Here is a 27,865-nt window from a genome sequence, read left to right as displayed (position 1 = left end):
AAGTGACTCAGACGTATGGGGTTGTCATGGGCAATTAATAATATTTATAGTGTATGTGGTTATAGTACAGAAGGGAAGTTGTCTGCCTCTCACTCAGGATGCCCCAGAATCATGACGACAATGTAAATGATTGTGTGAGTTGAAGAACTTGCAACTTCCACCATGCATATCCCCGTCACCGCTTCTTCTGAGACGAAGGAACACATTGAAGATGAGCTCACATGCCTGGAATTCTAACTCTTGACCCCCAGCCCCCATCCGAGGGTCTAGGGCCGCTGTCCAGGGGCCTTGTGGAAAGACATATTGGCAACGCGCCATGTCCAATGTCCATCCCCCACAAACACCGTCGGGAATTTGTCATGAGACGAAGAGAATATCTTCTGTTATATCGAACACCGCGTGATATTGAACAACTCACAGTTCATGGTTATTGTAGTGGAATTTACTGAGAACTGGAAGGGTCAAAACTGTGTATCTCCAATATTCAATCAGCATTTGTTCTCAATATTGCTTTCTGCCTGACAATGATCGGACATTAGTTAAAAACACAATTAATAGATTAAACTAAAATATGTACATTTTAAAAACATGCACCGGTTCAGCATCACATTCACTCTGCTCCGCCTAACAAACTTGTAATCCACAAAATCCATTCTTGAAAGAGACAATTGTACAATTTCAATACACATAATGGCATTGGTGTACATTAGCAGAATTGATGTGGATTTTACATTAGTTTCAAAAATACCCCGAAAACGACCAGATAAATATCTAGAGTACTGTGCATTCATATATTAATCCTTAAAACCATTCATTTCATAACAGTTATTGTCACACCTCAGTAACTAATATTATTGATGAACTAATACTGTTAAGAAAGACATCACTGATCCTTCTGACACAGACTGTAAGCTTGGGAAAACCTGGGTAAGAGCACTCCTGTAGTGTCAGCTTTTATCTTGAAGCTGCTTGCATTTATTTATTGTGGTAAATTATTAACTTTGAGTTACAATTTGTATTGGAATTGTCCTCACCTGAAGTCCAAATGGAATCAAAAGCGAATACATTAACACAGCTTTGCAAAAACAGTTATCTGCACCACATTGGATTAACGTAAGCAGTTAGATGGTCACATACCCAAACAAGCTAATGAATAATAGGTCCTTTGTGTTGAATGGATAACAAAAAAAACAAAAAAAACAAAAAAAAAAAAACAGTTGCATCCCACAAAAATGGCAATGCCATCAAAACGTAGCATAAAATAATCTGACATTCTTCCCAGCCCGACTCACAAGCAATGACCCAGACTTTGCCGAAATACCCTTTAAAGCTCACCACGAAGTACAAACCGATGGGACGTGTCAAAGCAGCGTCTGCATCCTCTGAATCCAGAATCCAGTCTTCCACAGGACTTTGCAGGGGACGGCTGCGCACAGCCACGCGGCCTAAAAGTGATGAAACCTTGCTCGTCCGTAGAACGTCTACTGGAAAATTCTCCCATGTCGTACAGAGAAGGCTATGAGTCTGTGGTAGAGGGACAGCAGGAGGACGACGGCCCCCAGCACCAGGCCGCAGATGAGGCTGAAGGCCCAGCGAGGGCCCAGGTTGGTGTAGACATGGGAGACAAAGACAGGGCCCAAAGTCCGTGCTCCGCTGCCAGAAGCTGTCAGCCAGCCCATGTAAACACCCTGCAGAGACACACAGCACAACGGTCAAATACGGGGAGCGGTGACAAAAGGACCCAGGCCTCTCAAATGAGGACAGACGTCAATATCACATTACACACAATGACTGGCACAGCAGTGGTCACACTCACAAAACAAAACAAAAAAAACCTCAGGATTTTTTTTCCCCTTCAGAGAGGAAGGAACCAATCAATTTCATTGCCTGGCCTAAAATAGGGACGACAGGTGCATAATATAAATATACACTAACCGAAAACACAAACTGGCTTAAAACCTGCTGTGGTCCCCAGAACGTCAGAACACGGCACTGAACGAGGGAAAGACATAACTGCAGGCTCTGATGACGGAAAGGAACAAGTCCAACCCTGAAAGCGCTCTCATATCCACAATAAAATAAAAGCAATATCCACAATGAGCCATTAATTAATAAGGCACTAGAGGTGAATAAACAACCATAAAGATGGGAAAGCTGAATTCGGACCCGTGGCCAATTTACATAGAGCGTATACACAGGTCTCAAATAAGTTTGAACATATCGGTCGCAGGTTAAATATCAAGCCATTAGAACTGTCAACGCTGACCTCACCAGGGGTCCTCACTGAGCCACACACATAGGCTCCACTACCTTCCTGTACCATTATGTAGCATACTGTACCGCATACTGTCACTGTTCAGGGTTGTTCGTGATGCCGTATTGCTGCGCCGTACTGTTGTATACTGTGCTGTATTATCCCAAACACTACCTCACTTTATTCACATGCCACTTTAATGCACATATCTGTATATACATAATTGCCTATTCCATATACATAAGCATATTCCCTCCATGTATTCCATTTTATTTTATTGTATTTTATTCAACATATTTTTATTCTATAAGTATTCGACTTACTGTATTACGTTGTAGGAGTCAGTTAGTTGGTCTATTAGAGATAAATTTTTCCTAGGACATAGTGTGTTATCAACGGGTGCGTTGCATTACATTTCACTGCATATATGTATGAAAGTATGTATGTGACAAATAAACCTCTTGAATCTGAATCTTGAATCTTGTTTAGGGCGATCCTAAAGGAAAACACCTCTTCAAAGCTTCCCTCCCGCCTTTCCGGGCTTTTCTCACCTGGGGCTTTGGTCCAAGGATTTTGGAGTAAAGAGTGTAAGACATGACGTTGCAGGCCGGGTACCCCACGCCGATGAGCACGTCTGAGGTGATGTACTGGGCCAGGTGGATGGCAGGGGTGTACTGGCACCAGAGCTGCTCGGGGGGGCAGCCTGTGGGCTCCAGGGAGCTGTTGGCGCCGGCGGCAGGGGCGAAGGACCGGTTCACCGCGGTGTTGTTCTTGATGTCTGCGTTTTCAGAAGGACGGATTTCAAAAACACAGGACAAGATATAAATATCCTTTATGTGCAAGCACTTGCCAAGAGAGTATATTGATGATGGAAGGTTGATACAGAGGGGTTTTCAAGTGGGCACCCTCCTTCCTTAACGTTTTGTTCATGAGCCCACGACGCCTATGGAGGGCTCAACAGTGACTTCTGGCGTCCCAGAAGCACCCTCCTTTGTGTCAACCTGGCCTGCTACTTCGGGGCCCAGCAGGGGTCTTGCCTCTTCATCCAAAGCCATTGGCTGCTTCTCTCTGCTGCCTCTGACACAGCTTTGATGGCTAGGCGCTGGCTCTGGCCTCTGATTCCCAGGTCTTTGAGCAATCTGGTAGTAGATGTTGCCACGAAGCCGCTGACCCCACTTCCACAGGGCGGACTTCAGTGTTCCAGCCGCGATGTTGTGCTTAAGCAGCTAATTCGGCATAGCATAGATGTTTTCGCTCATAAGCCTTGTCTACTGACTCCTCCCAGGGTACAGTAAGCTCGATGGTGAAGACCTTCCTGATAGAAGGGGACCAGAGTACCACGTCAGGCCTTAGGGTGGTGGTTGCAATCTCTGGAGGAAATACAAGTTGCCGGCTAACATCAACCAGCATCTTCCAGTCGCAGGCTAAGCGAAGCAGGCCTTGCTCCAGTGGTGTGGCGCTGCTTCTGGTTACCTTAGCTCCCTCACAGACGAAGATGGTTGTTGTTTGCAGGTGGTTGGATGCTAATGGTGGTACGGAGTTGGTGGAAGCTTGTTTTTTTTCCCCAGGGTGGAGGTAAGGCTCTTTAGGACTTGGTTGTGACGCCAGGTGTAACATTCCTGGGTGAGGCTGACTTTACACCCTGTGAGTATGTGCTTGAGGGAGGCTGGCCTGGAGCAGAGGGCACATCCTGGTTCTTCACCCAATCACTGATGAAGATTAACTGGTGTTGGAAGGACGTCATACGTAGCTCTGATGATAACGCTAAGCCGCCTCGCTTCCATGCTCCACAAGTTCTTCCAGCTGATTTTCCTCCTCTCCACACTGTCCCACCGTGTCCACTGTCCCTGTTTAGCAAGGGAGACCGCTTTGGCCCACCTTGCAACTTCCTCCTGGTGGCGTACTTCCTCCACCACCATCTGACACGCTGCTCGGATACTATTGGGATTGGGTCATCTCAGATGAAGAATTTAAGATCAGAGAGCACTCCCTTGATGATGGAAATGCTGCGTGACTTGGCTTTATCTTCATGCGGGCCCAGCTGATGTTCTCCTTCAGTTTTACGAGCAGCCTCCTGGTGCATGGGGCAGTGGTGGTCAGAGTAGTAATGTCATCCATGTAAGCTCTAAAAGGAGGGCCGTGATGGTGTCAGGGATATGGAAGAAGCTGAAGGCAGCCCAGAGGAGTTCGTGGGGCACTGACCCAAAGGCATTGGCGAGGTCTAGAAACACAACGTGAAGGTCTCTTTTCTCCACCTTCGCCAATTGGATCTGGTGCCAGATCATGCTGGAATGTTCTAAGATATCCCAGATAACCTTGATATTCCTGCTTTCTGTATCGATGTACTTATTCCTTCGCAGGTATTCAGACATCCTCTGAGCTATGACACTGAAGAAGACTTTACCCTCTACGTTTAGCAGGGAGATTGGTCGAAATTGGCTGATGTTCACTGCCTCCTTCGGGATCAGGACCCCTTTTTTCCCTTGTGAAGAGACTTTGTAGGAACTTGAAGGGGTCTTTATAGAACCGTGTTCTCGTTTGCTCTTTCTTCCTTCTGCGTTTCCGTAGGTTCTCTGCTCTGCGGGGGGATGCCAATCGGGTTTTAATATCAGCTTGAAGCGCATTGATACCTTCCTTTTCCACCTCAGAGGCTTTGTTCCACTGTTTCCTAAGTTGTCTCCTTTCTTGGATGAGGCGCTTGATCTCCTGTTGCCTCCTGGAGGTTGGTGCAGTTGGAGCCTTCTTCCCGCCTTTCCCTTCTTGTACTCCAAGAAGTTCTGCCCCGTATTGGTAGATGATGTCCCCCTTCTCTCCAACTTCCTCTCAACTGTGCCTTTAAGTTGCTCCAGGGTCAAGGTCAAGTAGTCTCCTCTCCACTGCAGGCCTGGGAGGTTGGGTGGGATTCATTACTGTTGCCATCACTGTGCTTGAGGTTACTTCCTCCATGACAGTGGTACTGATGCACTGCAAGCTATGGTTTGCGTCCAGTTGCTGTGCTTCATTCGACTGATTTGACCCCTTTCGCAGGAAGTAGTCAATGCGAGGCCTCTGTCTCTCTTCTCTCAAAGACCCGTAAATGTGCGCGTGAGAAAAACGTTCACGCGGGAACTCCACTGTGTGAAGCGGAGCGGGGGGGTTATTAGGAGCGCTCAAGTTCCTTTAATTAACATTCCATCAGACGGCAAATAAGCCTTAAAGGTCCTATAGCTCCCATACCCTGCTTATTTCTTGATAATGTTTCGCTGGCTATAAGTCGCTTTGGACAAAAGCGTCTGCTAAATGACGTAGGTGTAGACGACATAGAAGAACATCATATCTGTGAAGAACCCACGACCTTTTCACAACACAACACCAATAACGCAATAAATCTATCATCGCAAAAAAATAAATAAATGAAGGAAAATTCCAGCCATCGCCTTGATGGAATCCTCACCTTCCCATTGGATCAGAGGATAGTGGTTCCCCCAGGGGAGCAGAATGAAAAAGCCACAGAAAATGACGACCAATCCGCCCAGCAGCACGGGACGATCCCCAATCCTGTCAGAAAGAATGCATCCCCAAATGATCACCTTCGTTAGTTTAGGGCTGGCCTGACCCTCCTCAATACCTTTAAGGTACCGACCAAAAAAATACAGAGTAGTATCCAAACCTCTCCAGTCAAACGATAACTGCGTTCGATCCTTTTGGTACCCTGATCTAAGCAAAAAAAAAAAAAAAAAAAGACTATCTATGAATGAACGCCAGCGTTCTTTGATTCAATGCGACGTGTGATTGGCTGACCACCGCGGCAGCAGCCACGACAGTCTGTCAGAGGACGGGCTCACTGCGGAAGAGGTTTGCCCTGCCCTAATCATTTTCATGTACTGGCAATTTGTTTAAAATGACACTGCACGAATATTTCATTGTACAGTTATTTCATAAATATTTCAATAATTTGAAGACTTTCAAGATGTATTCATGTAAAAATCATTCGGCTGGGGAGGAGCGGTGGAATTTTACACAACTGAATGCTTTTATTCCCATGATGTGGATAGTAGGAATGTATCACTTTAAGGGTACTGGTAATGGCATCGGAATTTTTTAAACAACAACCTGCCCTACCTTGGTGTGAAAACACGACATCATTCAACAAGTTTGGAAACACTCAAAATAACGTCTGTATGCGACTTATCAACAGCAATGGATGTTATTTTTGTTATTTAAGTTAATGACTTTAATTGCAGGATTGACAAGTCTTTACTTTTATACGTTATCTAATTTATCCTGCAGTCATCCGTTATCCAAAGGAAAAAACAAAAATCTGCCTGTTTACCTCTGAGAGACCACTTTGACCACGAGAAACACCAGAATGGATTCAAATCCAATGCAGGATATGATGATGCCATTGTATAGCACGGCGTCTTTCCTCCGCCAGGCAAACATGTCCATGGACAAAGGGGTGGCGATCCTGAGGAATTAAGAGCCCAGCCCTCACGCATCACATTTAAAGGCACGACAGTTGACATTTAAAAAAAAATGAATTAAAAGGGCCGCGGTCGTACGTCTCAAAGATGGCAAAGATGAACATCACGATGAAGAAGAGAATGTTGGAGGTGAGGACGGCGATTTGGTCAATGTCCAGCTCCGTTTCTTCCACGTCGACCGCGTCTGCAGAGGAGAGGAGGCACGTTAAGAGGCGCGAGACAAACTTCGGAAGGGAGCAATTCCCACGCGTATGGAATTCGAACAATTCAATTTGACCCAATTTGAAGTGAGAAATGCGTACCGTCCGGCGCATAGTTGATGGCCCGAATGTGCCTCCCGTGGTCATCCACCCGGTGTTCTCTGCGGATCACAATCAGACCAGTGTCTCAGCACAGAGTCCCGGCGAGTCAGCCAACACACCTTGAACCCAAATGATGAACCCAAAAATACACTCTGAAGCCCCACGTGCCCTTGCAGGCTGGGATGTGGGATGGGGCCTCACCTTAGCACCAGCGTAACCAGCAGCATGTTGACGATGCCAAAGGCTGCAGCCAGCAGAGCCGGTGCAGTGTACATGTTGAGCTGTAGGTCGATGAACTTGACGGCGACGCCGTTTTCGCCAATGAACGACAGACCTGCCTGCAGAGCTGATGCAGCGACAAGATATTAAGCGTCATGGGACTTCTAACCCTTTCCAACAGACGGTCTGTTTTAGATAAGTATCACGCCGCTCATTAGAACACCCTTTGTTGTTGTACACCACCCCCACCGCTTACCAGACCCCCGCTGTTTCCCCGCCATCTTTCTCCTTGAGAGACACTTAAAATTTGTTTCCCCCTGAGCCCACCTGGCTCCTTGGGAACTTCATTATAATGTTGTGGTGGTCTGGCAACACCATGTGATCGTCACTTTTACCCCCGTGGGGGCCCACGTATTCAATCATAGTCAATGCTTGTCTTATTGTCACGTTGAAATTCCTTCGTTAAGGATTAAAACTTTTTCACATTATTACAAGACATCACGCTTTATCAACTGTAAAGCATTATAAAAAGATGAAATGTCCATGCTTGTCCTCAAAATACACCTTCAGTACTTTTCGACTTTAGGCTCTGGGGTTAGATTAGCCGGTGGAACAGATTACCTTTCGGCAATAATTGGGAGGGGTTTTTTTTTTTAATCATGGTTACAAAGATTACTTTTTTTTTGTGAACTGGATGAAATACACTGGAGACGCAACTCGCCGTACCTGGCCCCAGGATGAAGCCCAGGGCCTGACAGGCGCTCATATTGGCCATGGCGTTGGTCCTCTCCTTAAGCGACGTGGCGCCGGCAACGTAGGAGCGCACCACGGCGACATTACCTGCCGAAACAGATGTGTTCAGACAGGCAGAGGACACATACAGTATATTTGTAACTGTCAAAACACCGGTGACGGTAACAAAATGTTAAAAGACAGTTAACCACCTGCTCCGAAGCCCACCAAGGCTCTGGCCATGAGCAGGTGGTACTTGTTCTCCGTCGCGGGCAGGTAAACGTAGGCGTAGTAGACGTTCGCCGAGACGTTGATGAAGATGGAGCACACCAGGGGCTCCCGGCGCGGCCTGCGATTCGACCACAGGCCGAAAATGGGCGAGGCCACCATCTGCCCCATGCTGTAGGCCGCCACCACCCAGCCCAAAAAGCTGGCGTTGGCACCGTCATCTATCTGGACACGCACATAGCCCGAGCCGAGCGTCAGAGACGGGAAGTCCAAACTGAAACTGCTGCAAACATGGCTTCCGTGTTCTGAATCAGCTCTGTTTTGTTCGGTATTAGATACTTTCAGTATTTTCAAGTGTCGCTTCCGTGTCAATTTCCTGTTTTCAGGGCTTAGGCTTCCCATTTTGTTGGGCTGATTATGCCCAACAAATATGCTTTTTATTAATACACTCAGTCTAACTTCAAGCCCATGACAATGAAGACGATGGAGCACACCAGGGGATCCTGTTTACTTCAGCCCAAAATTTCTTTAATGGGGAGAGTTTCGTTGCCCCCACCCACACACCCCACCCCAGCCCAGCCCCACCTACATCCCACAGACCAGAACAAACACATAATTCCACTCTGTATAATCATTTTCAAGAGATTAGTTTTCCCATACATAGACATACGGTGTTACATATATGCAGTGAAATGTCATGACAGCCGCAGGCACAGTTTGTGATATGCTATGGTGGTTCTGCGATACTCATTTGAGACGAGGCTCGGCGATGCTTACCTTTTGCAAATAGGGCCACAGTGAAGTTATTACGATAGTGAAACCTAAAAGAGGAAATGAAACGGGGAATCACTCGTCTTGTTTGAAGATCACAACCCACAGGCTCTTGATAGGTCGCATCGCTACACGCCAACACAAGTGTGAGACACAAAGAGGCGAAGAAAGAATGGATCGCCTGTGTTTCCTCCTCGGATGGAGATGAAGCAGCGGAGGCGGAGTTGAGACATAAAGTGGGGGAAACACTTAGGGGGTCTGGGGTTCGTCCCCCAGGAAAGTTTGAGCGTCAAAAACTTAATTTCCTGCATTCTAGTATTTTTGTATGCACCAATTTGTGCCTTTACTGCATCAATTTATGGTGGAAATGTCTTTTATATGTAATTTCATGTTTTTATTGGGGGGGGGGGGGGACAAATGCACATTTTCTAAATATTGAGGGGAACGTATCCCCTTTACGGGAATCCTATCCAAATAATATGCAACGTTTGTATGTCTCTGAGGGAATCTCTCTGTTGTCTTTGAGATTGACAGCTTTGGCCCGTCACGGCCCTCCCCCGGAAAAAAGGATCTGTGCACGTGGAATACCTAATACCTAAGACTGATCTTCCAAATGTTGCTTATTTTACAGATGTGTGGTTCCTTGCATATTCCTTTCAAACGACTGCGTCTGCTGTAACGTTACTATGCGGTACTAAGGTGAAGCCTTCCGCCACTCCAAGGTGCATATGGGGGGGAAGCACGTGAGCGGCAAATCAGGGAGGTGACGGCTCCGGATCAGCTACCGAGAAGACACACTCAATCTCAAAAAGACACATTCATCCCCGAAAGCTGAGCCCTGGCCGCCAAGGTGTGGAGCGCCGGCATCCTCACCTACACTACTGAGGAACATGGTGAAGTACATGACCCTGATGGACCTCCACCTGTTCTTGTAGTCTTCATCCTGGGAGTCGTCACTGCAAGACACGGAGAGGAACAGACGACACAGTATCACTGACTTCGACGAATATTGACGTTAGAATGTGACCATAATACTTTGGCCCATATTCTATGTGATAGATAGATAGATAGAATTCCCATGTGAAACAACAGAGCTATACAACTATTTTTGTACTTTAATATATTTTAAGGTGTACAAGTGTACTTAAAATACACTTACAGTACACACTCAATGTTTGAGTGTGCACTGGACTGTAACTGTGTATTTTAAGTTGCACAAAAGTTGAAGTTGAATTGTGTTAACCGAGCTAAAATAGATACTTTAATAAAAGTATACTTTTGTGTTATGAAGGATTGTACCATTTTTTACATTCCGTAAAAATAGTTTCCTGAGGCATTTTCAATATATTTACTAAGTCCACACTGAGTGCAATTAATATATTAACATGTACGCTTCTCACAGCAACAGTATGTATTTACTCATGTTAAAAATGTACTTTGGTTGTGCTAAATATGTAGATGTATATGTAGTGCAGAACACAGTGAGTACACTCACGTCCATTATTTGTCAACAGTCAACAGCCTGTGTGAACTCTGCACCCACCTGCTTGCATCATCTTTGAGCAGTGGAGTGTTTTCCCCCGAGTCCACAATCTGGGACATCGCTGCAAAAAAAAAAAAAAAAAAAAGCTGTCGAAAGCTGCAAAACAAAACAAAACAAAACAAAAACGAGAAGCCGCTTCTGCAGAACAAGCAGGCAACACGGTGACGTCGGCGTGACGTCACATACCTAGACCCGTCAACGCGGAAGAGGACTGTCTTAAAATAATTCAAAACTACCTTTAAAATAGCAACGCGTCAACACGTCGCAGCCCTTAAACCGCACCCCCCACAAAAAAAGGGTGACGGGGTGGCTAGGAAGGCGCAGGACTCTTTAGAAAAAAGAAAAGTTGCGCACGCTTGAGCACGCTGCGAGCAATTGCTACTCACGTGAAAACGATGTATATTTATAAACATTTCCGGTCCGTCTGCTTCTGCTGCTGTTTTAACGGCGGTTGGCATGCACTGCCGCCCCCTACTGGACTGGAGCGCGGACAAAATATAACCAATAATAATATATAGTATTAATAATAATACATTATATATATATATAAATAAATGGAAAATAACAAATTAACTAAAAACAAACTAAAGAAATACAAATTAAACTAATAAATCTTATGAAATCAGTTTAACCTTTAAATCAAGTTCTAAAACTGTATCTATGTTTGAAAGCGTGCACAGGAGTACAGCAGTTAAAAAAAAAAAAAAAAATAACGTGACAAACTGGTGGAGCACAGACACACAAAAAAAAGGATTGCTTCACGTTGTGGTGCATATATGATTTTTATAAAGTTTTATCCAGAAATGTGGTTTGTTTTGCAAGGGTGGTTTGTTCAATCACGAAATGTCAACGTATACCTTATGCAGTTACTTGTTTTAATCATCACAGTCAATAATTGGAGATTTTCTATTTATTCATGATATTCAATTGCTTTGTATCATTCTGTGTTCATAATGTAAAACCTCACTTTACAATCCTCCTTAAGAAAACACAGCAAAATGTCATACATTTTTAATAAGTACAGGTAGTATTTACAATAATTACACCATAGCACAATACAAACTACTTCATCCACTACCGTATGTTTCACTGATAACAAAGTATTTACATTATTTACAGGAGTGTAAGACCATGTGTTGATTCTGAAGAGAGAATAAAAAAAACACTGTATGATATGCAAAAAAAATCCCAAAATATTCAAGTAGGCGTGCCTTTATACAAACTAGGTTCACTATGATTGTGGTACAGAGGTATGCGAGAAACCATTTCACAGGCGCATCACGGTCCAAATATCTGAAGAATACACTCGTGAGTTATGAGGGCCGTTCATCAGATGTGGTTCCGTTTTTTTTTTTTGTTTTTTGTTTTTTTTTTTTAAATCAAAACACAAACTATACAGTTCATAGGTTTCTCGGTCGGCAAGAGAGACGGGCTAACTAACCTTTAAATGAGTTCAGAAGCATCGCTTTCTTTTTCTTCATAACTTTACACATTCATGTTTGGTCATCAGCCTTCAGTAGACGTGGTCGCTAACTGGTCCGACCGCTTGGATGTGGACGCCTCGGACCTGTGTGTTCCCAGTTCACACAGTTCTTATTACACTAATCCCTTCCAACCAGGATGACCGGACCCGGACCACTGATGTTCCTAACTCCAGCTCCTGCATCCATCCATCCATCCATTTAGTATAATAATAATAATAATAACAACAACAACAAAAGAAAATGTCCCATTTGGAGACAGAGAGAAACGCTTTGTTCCGGGAAGTAGCTCTCTGTGTGACTGCTGGTAGTGTGTGTCTAGCAGGCCGAGCCGCCGCTCTCCCTCCTGCCCTGCTTCTTAAGCAACTGGATGCGGTTGTGCACGTAGAACTTGATGGCCCGCCAGTCCCGGTGGTTGCTGACCAGCAGCGGGCAGAGCTCCAGGCAGCGCTCGCAGTCGGCCTTGGCGGGTACGCGCAAATCCACAATGTTCCTCTTCAGGTGTGTCTCCACGGCGACGCGCTCCGCCTCGGACCAGGGCCGCTTCAGCACGCCGCGCTTCCCTGGGGGGGATGAAAGGGACCAGGGAGAGGGGTTAGCGTCCCAGCAAACCATTTGTGATGCCACAAAAATATATTCATGACAAAGAAAAATCGGAAGGGTCACAGTTGGACCTACTCTTTTGCTGTTCAGTGGAAGCCACCATTATAATCATGGATAATTCTGGCACAAAATTAAATTCATCGACTTAAAAGTACTTTGAGCACATTTGTTTTAATTTTCAAGGACTTCATGCAAAACAAATATACATTTTCAATGTGATCTTTATCCATTGCGCACACGCGCGCACGCACGCACGCACGCACACGCACACACACACACACACACTATAAAATAATACACTTGCACACACACACAATCCAATCGATATCTGTTTTGTATTTAACTTTTTTGACCACAAGCACCTGAAGGACCTGCTAAGAGCCCTGTTTTTATATATTTATACACACACACACACACACACACACACACACACACACACACACACACACACACACACACACACACACACACACACACACACACACACACACACACACACACACACACACACACACTCCAAGAAAAAAAAGATTTTGCGATTGCAATAATTTATGCAAATTCAATCAATATTTGCAGGAGCTTTTTAACATTGCACACAGAACTGCTTTTTATTTGGTGCTTGAATTGAAATGTTATTATGCAGAATGTGTATTGTCATAGGAAGTGATTACATGACATTTCAGTTGCTACAAAAATAAAAAAATAAAAAATAAATCGATATAAAATTTTTGTTTTTTTGCCAATTCCAAAATGTTTTGAGGGAAAATAAATCATTTCTGGTCACAATTATTACAAACAAAACCTCGAAAGGACTGCTATCAGTCCATATGCATATAAATAAAGTTGTAGTGGTTGTAGTAAATGTTGAACATTTTCTCTATTGTACAGTGACAATCACCTAAAAGACAATCAATTTCATCAGCGATTTATCATTTCCACTGAAGAAAGACAGACAAACGAATATAAGTAACTGTAGGAAATGCTCAGACTTAAAGATGTTATACTTCAATTCATCTTTTTTTTTTTTTTTTTTTTAATAAATAAAGAAGGAATTTTTTTCAGTCAATTTGTTTCAATTCAAACTTACCAGATTTGGGTGGGACGCTCCTCCTCTTGTGGACAACGGAAGTGGTGTTGGTTGGAGCAGGGAGGGACACTCTCCTCTTCCCTGGGGGTCGGCCCGGTCCCTTCTTCTTCAGCGTCACCTCCACCTTCTCCTTCTCCTCCGCCTTTTCTGGCTCCGCTTCGGAATCGTCTGAAAAGGAGTCCGCAGAGTTGCCTGACATCACTGTCAAAAAAAAATATATGTAAAAGATGGAAAGATGATAAATAAAATAATAATAATTGCAAATTTGCTCTACGATGGAAACAAGTGAAGATTTCTTAGATTACAAGATAAAAATTTGTGCTACATGCAAAATTGTATCCTAGAACCTAAAAAATAAATAAAGACTCTAAAATACAATTGAAGTCAAGGGTCCCAAACTACAGGAGTCAATTTAGTCACTACACCCACTACCGATCCACTGTTTTTCAGTTCAAATCCCGATATATATGTGCCAATACCGATTCTGATACCAGAGCTCTTTCTGCTTCTTCTTCTTATCTTTAGATAAGATATCTCTTAATTTTTATTTTTATTATTATTATTATTATTAATATTATTATTATTATTATTATTGTTGGTATTATGTGTAAGGTTACATGAGGCTATAGAAAAGCACATAGCACTTCTTGTGAAAAAAAAGAAATGTGCAAAAAGCCATTACATTTAAATATATTCAAAAGCAATTTATTTGAGCTGTATGTTAAGTAGGCTTCACATACAAAAATAAATAAAATCTGAGGAAATGGAAACAAAACAACGTTTTTTTTCTACTCCACACAGATCATTTAACCGTGAATATAAAAATGATCTACTGTAATCAGTCGAGAAATGTAAACATTATCACGATTTTTATCCATAAAAATCACAGCTCCTCCATTTACTTGTATTTGTTCACAGGCCAGTCTTGTCTGTTTTAATATGGCGCTGACGTTGACATAGGATATTTTGGTTTTAAACTGGACACCACCGACAAGTCGAAGGACGCATCTGTGTAGTGTTTAATCCTCATCCGGTGATTAGTTTCAGTGTGGCGCTGCAGGAATAGGACTACAACTCCCAGTGGCTCTATGGCAACACATTATATACAGTACGCCGGAATCATGACGTCTTATTTTGAGGACCAACACAGCTGAATGGCTGCTTCAATTCCATGACTGTTTGCCCAACTCCAGCTGCCAGTTCCTTCTCACCCATTGCGCTTTACAGGTTAACTATTTGCAGAGTTGAATTCTTGAGTGGGAAGACCATTCAATCACCAAAATAAAACGCAAGCTATTGAACAGAATTTGGATCGGCGATATCAGCCCGATATCTGATGAGTGAATCACGTCAGTGTCAGCACCCGATACCGATATTGGGTCGGACCAATCTCTAATTATAACATCTTTCTAAATCTGCCCCAAATATTAATTTCAAAACCACAATGCTTAATTCATCTAGACACAACTTAATGTTGTAAGAATATAATAGAATTTAACAAATAGAAGATTCAGATTAAGTGAGATAAAGATTTTTCTTTGATTTATTGATAACTTTTAACAGACGTACAATTTGGCAATTGCGATGTGTGTAAATAACTATTAACAAAAAAACACATGGGACAGTTTGTTTTAAAACCTGGCCAAGGGCACCCAGGTCCTTTGAGTTTGTTACCCCTGATTTAAGAGGAATGAAATTCTAGCCATGAAGCTAGAAACTACAAACTTTTAGCTGTTATCACTAAGGGGGCTGCGATTGAGCAGCCAATAATCGTTCTAAATAGTGTGTTCGGTATAAAGGCCGGTCAGATGAGCCGATCAGATGACGCACAACACGCAAGACCAATTCTCTTCCCCGTTATGCACGGCAGTGTTTCCCGTACATTGATTTATTTGTGGCAGGCCGTCACAATATCAACACTGACCGCCACATTAATTTTCTGATATTATTCTTTTTACTATTTGAACAAAAATTGTACTAGAACTGCGCAAAAACCACTCCTTGCCCATTTTCTCTCTCGCTCTCGCGGACCAGTCTGTGAATAGCCCCTCTTCTCTGTGCACGCTAGAGCTTAGGTTGGGCCCAAAAAAACAAGCTGGTGAAAGACTCGCAAAGTTGAGTGTGGTGCCGTCGGTAGAGAAAACCTTTCACATTTCACACATTTCAAATTGTAACCTTTGATTTACTGGTGATAAAAACATAATCGAAGCAAGGTGTTAACAATCAGACTTTGCAGATTACAGAGAGATTTGAATGACAGATGTATGTCCAGAATTACGCCCGGGATCTTAATGAATGAATGAATGAACTACAGTGTGGGATATGGGTGGGGCTGGGAGGGGAGGAGACACAGGTCACGGGCACATGCTGCAGCATTATAACATTGAATGTTATAAATACATATAACATTGTGATTTACTGCACTTAATAATAATAATATACAACGGGAACATAACTCAGAGAATTGGAGTGGCGAGGATCCAGTGCCCTGTCTAAAAAGCAGTGTAGACAGATGTATTTATTTTCGTTGTTACTTGTATGAAATAATTGTTTTTTAATATAACTGAGTTAAGGGACTGCCCGTTCACTGCATTACGGGAGCATCTCCGGTCCACAACATATTATTGCCCTTAGCACACACACACACACACACACACACACACACACACACACACACACACACACACACACACACACACACACAGACACACACACACACACTCAGACATACACACATACACACACAAACTCAGACACACACACACACACTCCGACACACACACACACACACACTCCGACACACACACACGCACACTCACACACACACAGACACACACACACACACACACACACACACACACACACTCAGACACACACACACACACTCCGACACACACACACACACACACACTCCGACACACACATACACACACAAACTCAGACACACACACACACACACTCCGACACACACACACACACACACACACACACACACACACAGACACACACACACACACACTCACACACAGACACACACACACACACAGACACACACACACACACACTCAGACACACACACAAACTCAGACACACACACTCCGACACACACACTCCGACACACACACTCCGACACACACACACACACACACACACACACACACACACACACACACACACACACACACACACACACACACACACACACACACACACACACACACACACACACACACACACACACACACACACACACACACGTTAGGGATATTCGGCTTTTGGGTGAAATTTCAGGATGAACCTAAAATGCACTATAACCTTTACAGGTGAACGTAATTTGACTTTCTCTAAACTTTTGAATGCACATGTCCAACTGTTCAATGTTTCAGTACTTTTTGCACAACTTGCTCTAACAAGGAGCTGAACGGCAAAATACACAACAGGTGTTTGATCCATGAATCGACCAATACATTTCCTGGTTCAATTAGAATTGGTATTTAAACAGTCCTCCTCATCATGCTGTTCACATTTTGACATCATGAGACCCAGACGACACCTAACAACTGATCAACAGTACCTCGCCATTGCGAGGCTTCAAACAGGATGTTCTCAGAGGGAAGTGGCCACTGAGCTTAGAGTGTCACAGAGTGTCATCAGCAGGTTCCAACAGAGATACAGAGAGACTGGAAGAGTCACAGAAAGGCATAGAAGTGGACGTCCTTTGGCCACATCCCACACTGATGACCGGTCTATTGTGAACAGTGCCCTGCAGAACCGGATGATGAATGCCACTCAACTCCAGGCACATTTAAGGGAGGTGAGAGGCACCCAAGTGTCACGTCAGACCATTCCAAACCGTTTACATCAGTGTGGTCTGCGTGCTAGATGACTTGCAAAGGTACCTGACCACACCACCAGGCACAGGCATCATCGTCTTGCACGGGCCAGGGAGGATTTAGGCTGGACGATGCACCAGTGGGCCTCAGTGCTGTTCTCTGATGAAAGTCGATTCACGTTGAGCAGAAATGATGGCCGCCAACGATGTTGGAGACGTCAAGGAGAGCGCTATGCATCAGCCACTGTTGTCACCAGACGAGCCGTTGGTGGTGATGGTGGTGTTACAGTGTGGGCAGGTGTGTCTAGTCAATACAGAACTGCCCTACACTTTGTGAAAGGTACAGTGACAAGCCCATACTACCTGAATAACATCCTTAATCCAGTCATTGTGCCCCTGCATGAACAACACAGGCCTAATTTAATCTTCATGGACGACAATGCTCCAGCTCATCGAGGTCGCATCACTAGGGAACGGCTGCTGGAGACTGGGGCACCTCAAATGGAGTGGCCTGCACCTTCTCCAGACCTTAATCCCATAGAAAACCTATGGGATCAGCTGAGTCGCCACGTAGAGGCTCATAACTCTGTACCCCAGAACCTCAATGACCTGAGGGCCGCCCTTCAAGAAGAGTGGGGTGCCATGCCTCAGCAGACAATAAGTCGACTTGTGAACAGCATGAGACGTCGTTGTCAAGCTGTAATTGATGCTCAAGGGCACATGATAAGTTATTCAAACATTGACATTTTTTGTTGTGGTATACCCACCGCTGTTGTTGGCTTTTGTTTCAATCAATTGTTTGAGATGAGGAAATCACCATTGCATGCTTCTACTTAAATGCCCTACTTTCATAATATAATATCACTGTAGTGTGAGCTTTTTACATTTTCCATAAATTTCACCCAAAAGCCAAATATCCCTAACTTTTTGTGAGTAGTGTATATATATATATATATATATATAAGCTAAGGGCAATAATATGTTGTTTTTTGTGCATAGATAGATAGACAGATATAGATAGTATATATAAAAAAATAATTCTACACGATAAATAGAGGGCTTCAAATAGACCCCATGATCGGTATCGGCCAATACTGCTTCTGACGATAGGAGATCGGCCCAAAAAACCCTGATCGGAGCACCCTTACTTATCCCTTAAATAAGTATGTCCAAGATAAGTAAGGATGTGTTTGCTTACCGTCTAGCTCCAGACAGATGTGCTGGAGGCTCATTCCCCGGAAGAGGACCCCCTCCCGCTCCCCGTAAAGCACCACGCGGCCCACCTGGCCCAACAGTGCAGGGTCCCTCACGATACTGGAGCAGTTCTGGGTCACATGGTACTCGCGCTCCAGGAAGTCCTCCAGCCGTTTGGTGGCGTAGGCCCCCTGTGGCCCCTGGCTCTCGCCCTCCTCCAACAGTAGCAACTGGGTGAGGATGGCCACCTGCCGCCGCACCCGGGTTGCCGTCATGGCCCCGGGGTTCTTGGCGCCGCTCGACCGCGCCAGGTTGCGCAGCAGGTCAGTGCCTCTCAGCGGCGTTGCAGGCGAGTGGTAGGGCCGCGAGAAGACGTAGGGGCTCTCCGGGTCCACGCCCACGTTGGGGCCGGTCTGCAGCAGCAGTTCCAGGCAAGACTCGCTGTGCGGCGGCAGGATGAGCGGCTGCACGCGGCCACGCTTGCCGAGCACGCCGGCCCGCGGCAGATGGATGAGCACATGACGCTCGAAGGGCGAGAGGAGGGCCTCCATGCCGGCGGCGGGGCCGGTGGCCTGCGGGGGCATGGAGCGGTTGCGATAGTCCTGGATGGAGAGCTTTGCCACCTCGCACTCGCGGTGGCGGTTGTAGAGGATGAGCAGCGAGAGGCTGGAGTGGCAGAGTAGGCGCCACACCTCCGCCGAGTGGGGGGTGCGAGTGAGGGAGAGGAAGGAGGAGTGCTGCTGGCGGCGGAGGTAGAGAACCAAACGGGAGAGGGAGGAGAGGAGGGGAGACATGTGATGTCTCTGCGCACTGGGGGGGGAGAGGAGATACATGTGACAACAGCATTCCAAACATCTCCGACACAATTTTCTCTTCTCATGATGACGTCAATCTATTAATATTTCTTGAGTTCAAATCATCAAAATACACCTTCTTAGGAATTCCTGGAATATTAGATTTTAATGTTTTTGTTTGGAAAAAATAAAGCAAGAAAACGATCCTCCTGGTGATTTTTGATCCACGCTATTCATTCTAGTGTGACGATAAGATAACAGAGAGATAAAAACACCACTTGCAAAATATATTTGAAAAATCCAAATCCCGTCAAAAACTGTTACATGGTAAAAAATAAAAGCAATACATTTATATTTTATTATTTCTAATATTTTGGCCGGCTCCCCTCTCCACTGAGTTTCTGATACAACATGAAGGCGACCGCACCTTACGACCTCTCCGTTGGTAGCCTCTGGAGCTTCGTCCTCCCCCTCAGCGCTCAGCTCCAGCTCCTCTTCTGGATCGACGTCCGGCTCGGGCGTAGGAGGTGGAACCAGCTCCTCTTTGCTCTTGGAGACCTCTTCCACCTTCTGCTGCTCCTCTGGCTTCTCCCGCTTCAATCTCCTCCCCCTCCTGGGGGGTGAAGAGGGAGGAGGAGACGGGCTTTTCACTCGCGGTGCGACAGGAGCGGAGATGGCAGCTCGTTTGGCGGCAGGGGGCTGCGGCAGCGGGGCGGGCGACTTCTTAGCGGCGGGGGACGGCGTGGAGGGGGGCGGCGAGAGGGAGAGGGAGAATGAGACCCCGCCAGCACCAGAGCGGGTGGCGGGCGCCTCCCTCTCACGCTCCCTGGAGAAGAGGGGGGGCGGAGTGGGGTTGGAGGAGGAGGGCGGGGGGACGGCGAACGAGTGGCTGTGGGAGTTGGAGGCGGAGCCGGTCGAGGGGTGGGGGCGCGAAGAGGCACCATTTGAGGTTTTGTGCATGTGGAGGTGCGCCAGCTCCATGGCAGTGCGGACCTCAGGCTGGTTGGCGTGGTGCTTCTCAAGGTGGCGTGCCAGTGAGCGGTAGTGGCGGCCGCAGTAAGGGCAGTGCTGCCGCCGGCTGACCGCCGCCGCACTCGAGCTGCCAATGTTTATGTTGATGTTGTTGTTGATGTTGGTGGTGGGAGGCGCCAAGGCGCCGGCCGGGGGCTGTGGCCTGGCGGGGGGGGCGGTGGCTGCGGGGCAGGCGAAGGAGGAGCAGGGGCGCCCCGGACCCCTGGTGGAGGTCGGCGTGCTCTTCTTCTTTGGATTAACCACGGCGGCAATCTTCCGTTTCTTGCGCCGACGGAGCATCCGGCCCCTCATCTCCTCCATCTCCTCCTCTTCGTCGTCATCGTCGTCATCATCATCTTCCTCCTCTTCGTCCTCCTCTCGGTCCGAGTCGCTGGGCTCGGAATGAGTGAGAGGGGAGGAGGAGGGGGACAGCGACCAGGACGGGGTGAGGTAATCAGAGACAGAGAGGGAGAGTGGGTGGGGGCCGGCCTCCTCCTCCTGGTTGGAGGGGGGGGGGGGGGGGGGGAGACAAGAAACAACATTAAGTTATTTCCATGGATGAAAACGTAAGAACGAAATCAACAAAATTAAATGTTTCTAATGAAAAACTGCTAAATCCTTACCATGGCATTCTCCCCCCAGTCTGTCAGGCTGTAGTCCACTGTGATTTCCTCCCCCTTGGCGATGTCTCGGATCGCTATGACCACTAGGCGCACCTGACTCCCACAATGCACCTCTTGGATGCGGCAGTTGGGCGGAGGGTGAAAGAGCACAGGCCCTCGAACGCCACTGGCCCCCTCTTCACCGAGCTCTGGCACGCTGGGAGTCACAAACACACAGATCAGGGAAGCCTGCTGATGGCAGTGATTTGGGCCTTGGCAGTCAGAGGCCCCTCCTTACCAGAGCTGAGAGGGATCGGCCAGGTAGTACGGGCTTCCAGGCGGAGGCAGCCGGTCCTCTGCTCCCTCTGGGTACTGGCCGTCCCCTGCACACAATGGGATACTGTTATGAAGAGGTGTATTTTTTATTGTTTTGGTATACTCTGATGATCTCACCTGCTGCAGAACAGGACATGTGGAGGTAGTTTGGTCAATAAACTGTTGATATGGGTGAACATTTACAAAAACAGAACAGCACCCTCAGATGAAAAAATATCCCCATCACCTCAAGCAGTGATCAGGGATTTTAAGCCAAACAGCATCTGCCTAATATCCTAAAAATCTATGACGGACACTCATCCACAATCCGAATCAAGATGACAATTATTTTCAGTGAGACCAAAAGTATTAGTGGATAATATGTCAGCGGTTCATCAGACAGTGTGTGTAACTGCATATACCAGGGCTGTAGCTGTGCTCGGACATGCTCTCCTCCTCTTCATCTTCGGTCACGTATGCTCGATCACACACCTTCACAGGTGTTCCCTTCCTTTTTCTCCCACACACACGCCTGCAAATAGAAATTGAGATTCCTTCAAATATAGCGCCACATTCAATCATATTACAATATATACACATACAAAATTTACTAAATCAAAAATCACAATAATTGTCTTTTTTAACCAATACCTTGATATTGATATTACATAAGTTAAAATCCCAGATGATATCTAGTTTTTATATTACAACATCGATATAATATCGATATATTGTTCAAGCAGTACCATAGGCAATAGAATGTCCTTCCACACGGTTGTCATTATTACAACGCTCACCATCAACTGTTCCATTGTGTTAACTTACATTTTATCTGACAGACTGTTCCAATTTATATACATTTCAATCTGACATTATTATAGTGGCAATCCCCATACAATTTATTAATTGGTAATAAATTCAGCATCACAGTTTATTACTATGTGTAAAGAGAAGCAAGGCACATCACTGGCATTCCTCGCAAGATGTAGGTAGTTTTCCCATGTGAATCCCCTTCAATAGGTGTTTTAATGGCTTTGCAACTGGTATCACTTGGAATTAATTGATAATAGACCGAGTGGAGTGTGTGGTGCTGTCACAAAGCACACATCTCTGTTTCCTCCCCATCGCATTATACTCCAGCGGGGTGAAACAATGATATTGATCTTATATACAATGCCTGACATGAGAAACTCCAAGAAGATAGAATAAGCTAGATCAATGTGATCGTTATTGCGATAACCCCGCCCACCCCACCACAGCGCACCACACCGCGCCAGCCACATTATGAGAAACCCCTGATTAAACGTGCACAAAAGCGTCCCAAGTTCACCCCGATGGCGCATGTTGTGGTGGTCAGCAACTTTGTTTACTGGAGGTGACGTTTGGATGAGCGCTGTATACGACCGCTGGCACCGAACACCTACCCAAACTTAACGCGTATTCACACTTCAAACTGTTTACGGTGCGTGTTGCGCGTTTCTTCCCGGGAACCCCGGGATTGAAACGGCGGCTGTGCTTTTCAGCACGGGATGCTAGCCCGGGTTACAAGCCAAGTTAGCAGTCAACAAATAGCTGTTGATTCCTGCATGCTACCATAGCTAGCCAGTTAGCTTGCATTAGCCCCCCCCCAGTACTTCATGTCTGATGGAGCAAAGACGTAAATAAAAAAAAAGGTGCGAGTGGGCTGGATGTGGTGGGTCGGCGGCTCCGAACAAACCGCTCGAACCCGCATCACTTCCCGGTGCTTTTTTTTTTTTAACGGGGGGCTCCACTAATTGATTTTCATTTGTGTATTCATTTATTTTTCCCCCCCCCCTTGACATAAAGCCAAACCAAAACACAGCCGCGCGTACCGAGAGAGAGGGGGTGGTGGGGCGGGGATGGGGGAGGGAGGGAGGGAGGGAGGGAGGCCGGCGGTTCTCACCCCCGTGGCGGCGGCGGTTTGCTCCCGTCCCCGTCGCTGTCCAGGGTCGGAGGCTCCCGGTAGTCGAAAGGCGACCGCACGTTCTCCGCCATTAGGGCTCCTTCCCGAGCTCTCGCGCTGCTGACAGAGCGCACACTGCGCCTGCGCAAAGCAGCCCCGGTGCTGGGGTTCTATTGCTACTGCTTAAAATGGGGGTACGACACCCCTACAGGAAAATCAGGATCTGATGTTTATTTTGTATTATCATCATTATTATTATGATTATTAATAATCATAATAATAATAATAATAATAAATAATAAATAATAATAATAATAAATATTATTGCGATTAGTCAAATGTTTATTCTCATTTGAAAGCAACGCATTCAAGCGCGAAACTCTGGCAATAGGTGAATCTGGGATACACGCAACGTATGTTACTCAACATTCAATATATGTTTTATTTGTCACGTCCAGACGAAGAAAACAAAAGAAGTAAATCGTAACAAATCCTGAATCTTTGGACGGAGCTCACACTGCGCGTGCGCGCGGGGCTCTCCTGCTAAAATGAGGGGTATTCCATAACAACTCCACAGGAAAATTATGACCTGCAATATAAGAATATAAATTATTGGATATTTATTTGGTATCATCATCATCATCTGATTTTGATAAGGAAAATCGAAATAGTAATTCAACTAACTCATTCAAATAAGCTGGAACTGATCAAGTGAATCCCACGTACACACACAATGGATGTGACTCAAATTTTAATCTTCACTGCACATCTATTTCTACATTCGACAGTTGTTTAGTGACAGAAATAAAACACGGCATAACAGGGCCGACGGTGTGTTCATTATCACATCATCAGAGCACATTCACTCATCAACAAAAGCATTCAGTCGTTGCACAATGGGCATTACAGTGAGGGTGTGTGGTGCAGAGCATGTGACACCTCTGGGGTACGGACGATACAGTCAGTGCTAGTGTGCAATATTCATCCCACAGTGAAAAGTTGTTAAAATAACATAGCAGCACTTTCAAGTAAGAGAATACAATATAATGCCAGATCAATGTATCGGAAAGAGCAGCAAACATGACAGTCGGTAATCACATATCTTGCCTACCAAAAAGTGGAATGAGCAGAAATTCACTCTGTACATGAACATGGGCTGAGTTATCGTGATCGGGTTTGAGGATTTATGTTGGATACGGTGATTACGCAGTGCATTATACTCAACACTACCTGCATATATCTACAGATCAAGCTGCACTTTACTCACAGTTTACCAGTCATGTCATTTTGGGCTACATTCTAACGGTTAGTTGGATTTCGGAGTGTTAGTAGGAAAATACTGCTGTTAGCTTTGTTTTTTTTTGTGTGTTTGTGTTAGTGCTACGTCAACATTTACACATGAAAAGGATTCTGCGCTATAGTTGATCAAACTCAGGCCGACACTTGGTCAAAAAGCACTTCAGTCTCATTCTTTACAGTTTATGTCTCTTATTTTGGACATGCAGCTGTTTTGTTATTTTAAAAGTTATTGGTTTTTGTTGACCAAAAAAAAAAAAAAAGTCAAAATGTGTTCTTTCTTTTTCCTTTCCTTCCATCTCAAATAATAATAATAATAATAATAAGTTAAATAAGTTTGCATTCAGTCTTATCGACTATTAGCTCAATATTAAATAATAAACTTGCGCGTGCGCACACACACACACACACACACACACACACACACACACACACACACACACACACACACACACACACACACACACACACACACACACACTTCATATTATTATTATTATAATAAATAATTTATCTTCCATGTGTAAATAAAATATATTTAAAAAAAGAAAAAAGCGCAAATAAAGCTTTGAAGACAGTCTTTTCCAAAAAGCTCACTTGCTGAGGAAATGCCAATGTCTGGGAGGAGCTGTCTCAGGGACTTTGTTCGCGGGGGCCCGGTTGTGTTCTCAGGAAATACTTTTTGTAACCTCGAGCATTCAAAGAGTATATCTATTATACGACCTGTCGCTCCTCTTCACAATAGATACGGTCGAAGTTGGCTGTGTTAAGATTTGGCATCCGTTCATAGTTGCAGTCGAACTACTGAAACAATGTTTCAGGTTTCAGATTTCCTCTGTCCCGTCCTTCTCCGTGTGCAAGACGTGGAGGGTCTGCGAGGCAAAGCCGGCCCAGTGGATCAGCTCCAGCAGCACGCGGTAGGTCCACAATTTGGCGGCAAAGGACCCCACGGCACCATCAACTTCCTACATGAAAACGTCAAGAGAAATAGTCAAGTTGGATACACGTTGGATGGCTTCTATAAAATAAACAAATTCACCACAATATGCTCACTTTTTTTTAAATCAATATTTCTCTGTTACAGTCTCCTCCCGGTACAAAACCCTATTTAAAAACATATACAACTGAGAGGCTGCCCACTCCTCTCCTACACAAAGAGAAAAATCACTGAAGAGAAACATACCTTACCACCCAACTTGTGAAAGTATAGACATTTCTAAATGAGTAATAATAAGCAATGACCCCAAAATGACAATCATTTTAATTGTGTGGTAGACCTCGTTGCATGCATTGTGTAGGTGTGTTTTGTAATGGCTGTGAAATGACTAAAATAATACTGATTTTTAGCAACAAATGATATTTGTATTATTTGTTAATGTATGTGTACAATAAATGTTCCATATATTAACATTATCTTTTTTCATATTTCTATTCTATTTTTTTATTGCTTTATTATTATTTTGCCTTTTGTGTTGATGTGAGCTTATAGGACATTGTAATTTCTCTTCGGGGATTAAGTATCTATCTAGCTATATATTTTTCCATGAATAGAAGTGTGGTGCTCTCACAGGGTGCAGTACAGAGCCCTTACCTCATTGCACTGGTTGTCCGGAGTGACTTCCAGCGTGGCGTCCTCCGTCTCCACCAGGGCCCTAGTGGTGTGCAGCAGGTGCTCCAGTCTGGCCCGGACGCTCTTCCTCAGGGTCTCGTACTCGCCCTCCAGCTCGCCCATCTCCTCCTCCTCCCTCAGGATGAGGCAGTGGAGCAGCCCCAGACACTGGCGTAGGGCCGCGTGCAGCAGCTGCACCTGCTCCTCGGCGCTGGTCTCCTCCGGGGCCGGGGCGAGGGCCACGATGCGGCCCCCCTCCGGGGTGTGGTCGGACAAAAAGCTCTCCCTCTCCCTCTGAAAGAGATTGAAGGGGCGTGATGAGGGCGGTGGAACATTACGGCGACCATGAAGCAAAAGAGTCAGAATAAAACAAATGTGAACACGCGTTGCTTACTTGATGCTGTACACAAGCAAGGGAGTGACTGATAGAAGTCTGAATGATCCACATGTGAAAAACACTTTCCCCACTTGATGCTGGGACAAAAGCAAGGGGACTTGAGACGAACTACTGCAGCAAATGGCCTTGCACTCCTTCATCACATGCATTTTGAATGCGACACTGAGCAACAAGGAGACTGGTTCTATTGATCCATTAAGAGATCCTCTTAATGCTGCAGGGGCCAAGGAGCTGGAGAATCCAATACACTTGATCCATTAGGGTGAGACCAGGTGGGGGTGAATCAATTATGCACTGGGACGCTGCCATATCACGCAGCGGTGTTTTTGGGGAGTCACCTTGTTCCCTCTACAGTCTAGAAAGAACGTTTAACATCATGAATCCGAGCGGTTGGAGAGGCTGGCGCTGGAAAGTGGAAAGTAACGGGACGGGACGGGACGGGTGTTAGCGGTCACATGGCCGGGCAATGAATGGTGTCTAATATGTACTCACGAAAAGCTGGATCAGGTCGTTGCATTCGTAGTGCAGCAATCGGGCCAAAGCCGCCGCTCTGCCGGTTTTCGAGCGGCCAGGCGCCGGCATTTCCAGCGTGTCCGCCGTTATCCGCTGCTGCTGGTCTGCCATTTGTACTGGAGCCGAGTGGAGTCTCCTGGTGCGGCGAGCAGGATAAAACAAAACCCGGCGAAAATAATAATAAAAAAATTAAAAAAAAAACTCTCCGCGGAAAAAAAAAACGGGGACAGGGTAATAACACGTTATTTAATGGTTAAAAAAATATGTATGTATGTCAAAAAAAAAAAAATCCTTCAGCAAACGTCGCCCTTTTCGTAGTCAACGAAATGTTTTATTTGGACGCCGTGTTGACAGCGACGCTGGGATTTAATTGGTTCCGAAGGGGGGTGGGTGTGGCTTCCGTGGCGACGCGCAGGGGATCGTTGTCATGACGTCATCGCCCGGCCCACCCATTCCTAGAAAATAGATATTTTAATAAAATATCACGCGACATTGCAGTCTTTCAAATGAAGTGCAGTGAAGCTGCAAACACTGCACAATATACGTTTAAAAATATATATTCATATATTTTTTTTTTTTGTATCTCGTTTCAGTTGTTGATATATTTTGATTGCTATTTATTGATTACTAATAGGATTTATACCTTTTTTTTTTTTTTATATTTCCTTAGATTTTTATTTTATTCCTATTTTATT

At 45.3% G+C, this 27,865-nt stretch overlaps 3 protein-coding genes across 3 annotated transcripts; all 3 read right to left on the bottom strand.

Annotated features, from left to right (window-relative positions):
* Window positions 1-426: 426 nt before the first annotated feature.
* mfsd8 (major facilitator superfamily domain containing 8) lies at window positions 427-10,571 on the bottom strand (the record flags this gene model as incomplete). The annotated part of the gene is made up of 12 exons (XM_080023378.1): window positions 427-1,688; window positions 2,806-3,032; window positions 5,688-5,791; window positions 6,567-6,701; window positions 6,796-6,901; window positions 7,020-7,078; window positions 7,221-7,365; window positions 7,965-8,078; window positions 8,183-8,423; window positions 8,976-9,019; window positions 9,843-9,925; window positions 10,513-10,571. The coding sequence occupies 12 exons, from the start codon at window positions 10,569-10,571 to the stop codon at window positions 1,482-1,484; spliced, it is 1,524 nt and encodes a 507-aa protein (XP_079879504.1). The 3' UTR covers window positions 427-1,481.
* A 795-nt stretch (window positions 10,572-11,366) lies between these two features.
* Window positions 11,367-23,455, bottom strand: LOC307247102 (uncharacterized protein). The gene is made up of 8 exons (XM_080023167.1): window positions 23,356-23,455; window positions 21,854-21,963; window positions 21,415-21,499; window positions 21,138-21,333; window positions 19,931-21,012; window positions 18,714-19,519; window positions 13,684-13,884; window positions 11,367-12,556 (listed from the first exon to the last, which is right to left on the bottom strand). The coding sequence occupies exons 1-8, from the start codon at window positions 23,445-23,447 to the stop codon at window positions 12,312-12,314; spliced, it is 2,817 nt and encodes a 938-aa protein (XP_079879293.1). The 5' UTR covers window positions 23,448-23,455; the 3' UTR covers window positions 11,367-12,311.
* Window positions 23,456-25,377: 1,922 nt separating this feature from the next.
* LOC307247273 (uncharacterized protein) lies at window positions 25,378-27,249 on the bottom strand. Its single transcript, XM_080023385.1, has 3 exons — window positions 27,150-27,249; window positions 26,243-26,554; window positions 25,378-25,616 (listed from the first exon to the last, which is right to left on the bottom strand). The coding sequence occupies exons 1-3, from the start codon at window positions 27,237-27,239 to the stop codon at window positions 25,476-25,478; spliced, it is 543 nt and encodes a 180-aa protein (XP_079879511.1). The 5' UTR covers window positions 27,240-27,249; the 3' UTR covers window positions 25,378-25,475.
* Window positions 27,250-27,865: the final 616 nt, after the last annotated feature.

The sequence above is a fragment of the Zeus faber genome (assembly GCF_960531495.2).
Source record: "Zeus faber genome assembly, chromosome: 22".
NCBI lineage: Eukaryota > Metazoa > Chordata > Actinopteri > Zeiformes > Zeidae > Zeus > Zeus faber.
This window is presented reverse-complemented; position numbering and strand designations above follow the sequence as displayed.

Excerpts from the sequence above, each read along its gene's own strand:
- LOC307247102 (XM_080023167.1), bottom strand. The coding sequence starts at position 23,447 with ATGGCGGAGAACGTGCGGTCGCCTTTCGACTACCGGGAGCCTCCGACC. Across the intron at positions 21,013-21,137 it reads ACTGGGGGGAGAATGCCATG|GAGGAGGAGGCCGGCCCCCA; the intron begins GTAAGGATTTAG and ends CCCTCCAACCAG. Across the intron at positions 19,520-19,930 it reads ACCAACGGAGAGGTCGTAAG|TGCGCAGAGACATCACATGT; the intron begins GTGCGGTCGCCT and ends CTCCCCCCCCAG.
- LOC307247273 (XM_080023385.1), bottom strand. The coding sequence starts at position 27,239 with ATGCCGGCGCCTGGCCGCTCGAAAACCGGCAGAGCGGCGGCTTTGGCC. Across the intron at positions 26,555-27,149 it reads ACGACCTGATCCAGCTTTTC|AGGGAGAGGGAGAGCTTTTT; the intron begins GTGAGTACATAT and ends AATCTCTTTCAG. Across the intron at positions 25,617-26,242 it reads CGGACAACCAGTGCAATGAG|GAAGTTGATGGTGCCGTGGG; the intron begins GTAAGGGCTCTG and ends GTTTTCATGTAG.